General features: G+C 50.9%; 1 protein-coding gene across 1 annotated transcript in view; it reads right to left on the bottom strand.

Annotated features, from left to right (window-relative positions):
• Positions 1–7,685, bottom strand: part of STK24 (serine/threonine kinase 24) — a 109,979-nt gene that overhangs the window by 27,430 nt on the left and 74,864 nt on the right. The window contains exon 3 of the mRNA XM_025874663.2: positions 169–225. Coding sequence (XP_025730448.1) covers positions 169–225 — 57 coding nt within the window. The remainder of the gene's footprint in view (positions 1–168; positions 226–7,685) is intronic.

Below are 7,685 nucleotides of genomic sequence, written 5' to 3'. Positions count from 1 at the left end.
TCAGTAATATTATTAGAAACAGAAACAGATATTATAAGGAATATTTTGTTCCTTTTCATGCAACTGAAGAGGGAAACACAAGTGGATAAAAACAGAATTACCCTTACAACCAAGATTTACTGAGAACTTTGATGCGTATTTAGGCAATGGGGTGGGGGGGATACTTACAAGATCTAGTGCGGAGCCTCCACCAAGGTATTCCATTATTATCCACAATTTAGTGTCCTATAGAAACAAAAAGAGGGAAATTATTTTTTAAAAAAACCAGAAAAAAATTTAAATAATCTCAGGGGTTTTTTTTTCCATTGTTATTTTGGAACTGGAAATGTTCACAAATACATAACAGCAAGAAAAGCCTGTGCAAGTGAGTCCCTTGCAGGAAAAGCCACCACGACATCATTTGGCTTTCACGGCTTGTGCAGGCCTGCATCAGAAGCTTGGAGGCAGCATGTTCTGCACCTGTTGGACCAGAATCTCTGAAGAGGGGATTGGGGGCGGGGGCGGGGGTGGGGGGGGCCTTCCCCTTTCGAACAACCTCAGTCAGTGATCCTAAGGAACAGCTGGGTTTGGGAACCAGTCCCCAAAGCCCATCACAGGGCCAGCAGCGGTCACACGTCTGTCGTCCCCCCCCGCGCCCCCCGCCCCCGCCAAGGTGTCAGGGGCACACAGCCCCGGGGACAGGTCAGCACTCCCTGCAAGCTGACGGAAGGCAACGCTCCCGAGGGGCGACAGCAGTGCAGCCTTTCATCCGCCCCCTTGTTTCGTAGAAAGGCAGCCAATTTCCGACAGCCCCAAAGCACCACAGTTTTCAGGGACGAGCAGGCCCCAGCCCAAGTCTTGAGTTTGTGTCCTCACCGGTGTCCACTCTTGTCTTTTCCCTTCGTCTCTCCTGAAGCCACTCAACTCCATGACTTCCAGAGCTCTTGTTTTAACAACACAAATCCCAAAGCGGTACTCCCCTGAAAACCAAGCAGCAAGCAAGCAAACCTCCGCCCTGTGCTCAGGGAGGGAGCACTCAGGGATGAGCCAGACCAGGCCTGGGGCCCTGACCCCTCCTGATAACCTGAGGGATTCAGGGAGTTGTTTCCTCTCCAGGCTTCTGACCTAACCAAGTGCCCAGTCCACAGCAAGCAGGCAAGACTGACAACCAGTGACGTGGACGCTCATCACAGCTACTGGTGGAGAGTAACCCGTGAGTGACACTGGGGCTGGGCACCCGCCACACCCCGGTGTGCATGGGTGCACTTACAGCGGCAGGCTTCGTTACTAACTCAATCCCTTATGCTAGCTGTAGCAGGCATGGAAAGAGCTCTCTGGCCCCTTCAGGGTCGAGCCCTTCCGCTTCAGCAGAAGTCGGGAAAAGCCTCCCTTGCTTCCCTCCCCCACACCCTGTGCTAACTTTTACTTTAGCAACTACTGGTCTGATGTTCATTTTAGATTCACTTGTCTGTGTTTCCCACCAACAGCAAACTAAGTGCCTGGGGACAGTGTCCGGCACCGTCGAGCTCAGTACATGTTAATGATCGCGCACTGTGGTCAAGGAAGGGTAAACCGTGTTGACCATATACTCGTCGCTTCAGAGAGGCAATGATACACACCACATTTGTAAAATATAATCCTTGTAAAATTTCAAATAAATTGACATCCGGAGTCAATTCTATGATATTCTAAACAGTCCAAGTTCTACTGCATGGAGAACACTTTCTCAAGCTTTTAAATGCCCTTGACGTCTAGTACAACAAAGACAATTTCAGCAGAGATTGGACAGGGCCCAGAAGCCTGAAATGAGGTGTTTGGGATCCACCTTCTAGATACAAACATTTTACCCCCTCAGTAACCACCCAGTCATGGGGCACCTTCTCTGAACAGGCACACTCGCCCCCTCGTTCTGATTTCAAGAGAACTTCCCGCCAGAAAGACTGTTCTCTGACCTTCCTTCCATTGTGTAAACGAGCCCGATGACAGGTAGACCTCCAGAGCCCCTGCTCCTGGAGAGATGTCTGTGTTGCTCCTTCTAGGCATTCCAAAAGCATCCTGTCTGACAGAAATAAATTATTCCAGGGAAATGACCGATACCATTTTGGATAACATGGGAACTCTTAAATTCGTTTTCTACTAAACACTTGGAACTTTACATTTCTATTTCCGTTCCCTTTGTCACAGTGCTGACCCAGCCCCCATCCTGCGGACGTCATGGGTGTGAAGGCGGACTCGGAGGGTCGTCGCCCTCATGTCATTCCCATCGGCGGCCAGCTGTGACCAGGACTCCCCGAGAGAGGACCGGGCTGACCCGCAACAAGACACAAGTGACCACACCTCAGCCGCCTGCCCTTCCAGAGCCCCACGCTCCTAAACCCCTGCGGGGTTAGCCCAGCAGGTAACTACCTACCAAGGAAACAGAAAATAACCCTTGCAACGTGTCACTCTTCTCCTTTCAGGGAGCCATGCCGGGTGATAAAGTGAGCCATTACCCATGTCGTCCTACTACCTCAGGGGCATGTAACCCACAGCAGCACGCGCGGCGAACCAAGTGCTCCCCAGCTGAAAGGCTAAAACCCCACCCTTTCATTGTAAAGGCTTCACCTTCTGGAGGAAGAGGGAGTGAAAGACCAGCCCTGCCTCCACTTTTATCCAGCTCATTCCTGGTAGCAGACGTGCTGGGGTCTGAAGGCTGTCCCAACACAAGGGCCACCAGATCCGAGGGCACTTGGGAGAACAGCGTTAGGTCATGCCTTTTAAATACCGTGGCTAGGGGCCTATAACTAATGTGCCTTTTCCCCCCAGTTCCACTGACACCACTAGTCAGGAAAAGGTCCTGCTGGTTGACCCCTCTGGGCTGAACTGGCTCTTCCAGCTCACCGGTGTGCAGCTCACTCCGGCCCTGGAGAGGCGGCCCTGGAAGTGGGGCCAGTGACTCACCGGCCCTGCGCTCTCCGCCCTCAGGCCCCACTCCCTTGGGGGCCCAAGGGCCACAGAGCAGCTCACCCAGGGGCCAGCACCAGGAGGCAGCAATGAGCAGGACGAGCACCTGCCTTTTCCTCAGGGAGCACGCCTTCTGGAGCCCAAGACAGACCTCCGACAACTGTTCCACAAACGCTGTCACGAGTAGATGCCAGGAGAGGGTAGAGCAGGGACCTGCCAGATCTCAGAGTTAGAACCGAGTCTAAGATGAGCCCAAATGCGGAGACGGCACTGGGGTTGGGGGCGAAGCAGAGGGAGGCGACAAGGGGGGCAAGTGCAGGTCAGCCAGCAGAAACGAAGCCGTAAGGCAGAGAAGAGAGGACACCAAGGACCTGCCGGAGGGGAGGGCGCCCTGGTGCAGAGTGACCTCAGCGGTGTGGCAGACAGAGGCCGATCTTGCAGCCTGCGCTAAACATTTCAGACTCCCCCTAACAGTCCGTGAAGGGCAGAGCAGATGCCACTTTGGAGTGAGCCCTGGATGTAGGTGGGAAAGGAGCCAGAGAGTAGTTACAGGCTCCTGCAGAGCCCAGGGAGAGGTGGCGTGGCTGTGGTGTCATCGGGAGCCGCTGAGGAGGCAGAAGTGACAGGGCCTGGAGGCACCCAGGGAGTCAAGGTCACTTCCAGACTTGGCCTCGCTCAGACGGACACCAGGCATTGCCATCTACTGACACAGAGCCCCGGGAGGGGGAGGGGGGGGGACGACAAGTTTGGACAGGTGGACGAAGGTGTCCACAGGTCATTCATGGAGCAAGAGTGAATCTCCTTTCTCTTTAAAAACAAAACAAAACAAAATACACACTGGTTTTAAAATAACCGAGAGCTCGCACTAAACTGTAGTACGAATTCCTGACTGTCTCGGTGAAGCAGCCCCTCACTGGCAGGTGCCCACTCACCCTGCTCTCACCCCCCCCCTCCCCCCCCCCGCCCCCAGGATGCACCGAGATCCAAAGCCCACCAACCCCCGCACAGCCACTCCCCCAGCCACGAGATGTCCTGGCCGCCCTGGCCCGTGCGCGTCATGGCTCACAGGGCAGCTCCCCTGAGGACGTGCACCCAGGGTATCCCCCTCCCTGCTCAGTCCACCAGGCCCAAACGTCTGTCCTCACTCTTCCTCCTGCCTCAGAGAACGAGGTCTGTCTCATCCTCTGTCCAAGAACAGCCTGCCAACAGTGCTCTCTGTCCACCGCACCCCCTTCCACCAGTGACCCCCAGTCCCATCACTGATGCCGTCACTCTATCTGCCGCCTTCCCTTGGACACTCATCCTCCTCACAGCCCCAATCCTCTGCACTCACTCATTCTCTCCCTTTCTACAGGCTGACTCTCCCCGCCATGGTCCCGATGAGCCCTAAAAGCTCTGGGTTCTGCTTTGTTCCTCCCTCTCCTAGCTAGAATCCCCGAACCATAACCCCAGCTGCTGGTTTCTTTCCCACCAAAAGGCAAGGGTGCTAGGAATAAACTCGGCCTATCCCCCAACCTGGATGAGGACAGGGATGCTATGAAAACCGGGAAGAGAGCGAAGGGACAGATCGTGGGATCTGGAGACACATAACCTGTACCCCATCAGGAACACACCGGCGGGTACCATCCCACCTCCCAGGCAGGACGCACGCACAACACAAGACAGGAAAGGTCTCTTAAACTGGCCATGAGTCAGGATTCCGAGTAAGTTCTACCACCACCGACCCTAAAGCAAACGTTCACGAGGGAGTAAATGGACGAACTGGGGAGAGTGTAGGATGACGGGCTTTTGCGTCAGGCTTTCTCACCCTCGGCACTGCTGACATTTGAGGCCAGGGGAGGCTCCGTTGTCAGGGGGCTACCATGTGCATGGGTGGGTGTTGAGCAGCGTCCCTGGCCCTTTCCCCACTAGATGTCAGTAACATACCCCCAGTCCTGATCACCAACGATGTCTCCAGACATCACCGTGTCTTCTGGGGGCCAGAACCGCCCCCACTGAAAACCCCTGCACTACCCGACCAACGTCGAAAAGCTTCAAGTTATCACTGGACCACCAGTGCTGAGCGCTCATGCCCTCCTCCTTAGCAGAGCCACTGCACACCCTGAAACCTCCAGCGAAAAAGCTGTCACTTATTCACTGCGAGAGAGCTAAGCTTTGAGTTCCTCATCCATAAAAAGATGGTAATAATCTGCTTCTAAACCACCAAGTTCAACTGACAATATAACGAGATCATGAACGTGGAAGCACTTTGCAAAGTTCAAGGTACCAAACACAAAGTGCTATTAGCTTTATCAACATCGTAACCCATAAATGCCTTAAAATAACCCAGTAAAACCAAAACGGCCCAATTAACAAGTTACTAAATAGTATTTCCCTGCATGGGAGTGTCTGAGCAACATAAAATCTGGAACAATGATTCATACACATTCCACACTGGAATGAAAAAAAAAATTTATTGCCCTATAAGCCTGAGGCAAGAAGGTCTGACAAGGATGGTCTGGCTCAAGGGACACACTTGCCCTGTCCTCGGTGACCAACTGCTGTCACTGCCCAGACATGAAATCACGGCCCTCATAAAACCTTCCAAATCATGACTTGTGGGGCGCTCTGAGAAAAATAAATCAGAAGAGTTCCTAAAACAAGAATGATTTTAATCAGAATAATTCCATTTTTAAAACATCACGTCAAAAAACGTAAATTATAAGCAACCTTGTGATACAATTCTCTCATAAGTGAAAGAAAATGATTCCTTTATTTAATAAATTCACATTCCAAAATTTAAATGGTACCAAAATGTATACACTGAGAACCTTCCGTCTCACCCAGGACCCGGGCTATCCAGCCTCCATCCCCAAATTACCAACACATCTGGCGCAACCTCAGAGAAAATAGTCTACACAAATACCTATAAGCTTTCTCCCCTTTCCTGCAGATGGTATCATTCTAAGCACTGCTCTCTACCATGCTTCTCCTTAGAACATTCTATATTTGTCCATAAAGAAATTCCTTTTTTTTAACCATACCTAACCCATGCCATATGGACAACGCTGAGTTGTTTCCAGTCGTTTGCTATTATGAGCCAAGTGCCAAGGAAGAACCTCACATGTTCTCATTTTGGAGAGTTCCTGGAAATCAAACTTAGGTCAAAGGAATCCATTTGAATTTTAACAAATAATAACAAATTACTCTTCAAAGAACCTGTCTCGGTTTGTACCACCTTCAGCAACGTATGAGTGCTAATTTCCCTTTTCCTTCTCCAACAGTGTAACAAAACTTTTTCTTGTCATTGTCACAAGCTGAATTTCGTCCCCCTCCCAAATTCATATGCTGAAGTCCTAACCCCCCGTACCTCAAAATTAGTACAGCCAACCCTTGAACACCAAGGAATTAGAGATGCTAACCCCCCCACCAGCAGTCAGATCCACATATAACTTGCAACTCCTCAGAAACTTAAAACTACGAATAGCCTGGCGCTGACCAGAAGCCTTACCGATAATATAAACAGCACAGTGTGCATGTTACATGTAATATACACAGCAGTCTTATTACAATGTCTGGAGAGAAGGTTATTCAGGGAAAAAACATGGACAAAACTGTAAAAACTCTGCACCTATAAGTGGACCTGTGCAGTTCAAAGGGTCAACTCTATTCGGAGACCGGGTCTTTAAAGAGGTAGTTAAGTTAAAACTCAAGTCATCAGGGTGGGCCCTGATCCAGTGCCACTGGCATCCTTCTAGGGCATCAGGACACAGGCACTCACAGCGTGAAGGCGGAGAAGTCCGGCGTCTACCAGCCAGGAGAGGGGCCTCAGAAGGGGCCAACCCCGCCGATGACCTGATCTCCGACTTGCAGCCTCCAGAACTGTGAAGAAATAAATGTCGGCTGCTTAAGGCACCCAGACTGTGGTACTCTGTTACAGCAGCCCTAGAACATGAAGACCGAATCTGTAGGTAGGAAAAAAAAAATGTCTCTAAGGGCGTTTCCTTCTCTGATGGTAGGCTGAACACCTTCATATACTGAAGAGCCGTGATTCCTTTCTTCTCTGTGAACCGTCATCTATTTAGATTCTTTGTCCATTTTTCTACTGGCTTACCGGCCTTTGTTTAGAGGTAGTAACTTTTAACCCATTAGGGAAAATAGCCTCCTATCATATGAGCCACAAACACAGCATTTTCCTCATTTGGCTTTTGATTTTGCTTTTGGTAACTTCTGCTTGCAGAAATTAATTTGATGTCAACACATCAATAACATTACCACTTACAGGCAAACTTGCCCTGAATGGTTTGGAACCACTTCCTAAGAGCCTGGGATCGGTGAGCGAGCTGGTTCCCACACTCAGCACTCCCCACATTAACAAGCCCCAGGGGTTTCACGGACATCCAGAAAAAGGTTACAAGGCAAGTGAGACAGGGTGGACTCCACAGGACTAACAAAGAACAAGATTTTTACAGCAGGAATTCTAAAAGGGAGTAAGTTCTGCTCTGCATCTGCACTGCATCCAGAGGCCTCCAGATCCATGACCCGTAACAAAGGCTGAGCCCAAGAAGTATCAACAACACAGCAGGTTTTATTAAAACAATGCCAGATCACAGCCTTAAAATATGGGCGCGGGGGGCGGGGGGGCAGGTGGAGATGCCTGCATGGCTCAGTCAGCATCCAACTCTTGATTTTGGCTCAGGTCATGATCTCAGGGTCCTGGGATGGAGGCCTGAGTTGAGCTCCGTGCTCAGTGGGGAGTCTGCCTGAAGATTCTCCCTCTGCCC

This window comes from Callorhinus ursinus, unplaced genomic scaffold, assembly GCF_003265705.2.
Source record: "Callorhinus ursinus isolate GAN/ISIS: 27379988/994484 unplaced genomic scaffold, GSC_fseal_2.0 scaffold7, whole genome shotgun sequence".
Lineage (NCBI taxonomy): Eukaryota > Metazoa > Chordata > Mammalia > Carnivora > Otariidae > Callorhinus > Callorhinus ursinus.
The sequence above is the reverse complement of the archived record's forward strand: the minus strand, read 5'-3'. Positions and strand labels throughout refer to the sequence as shown.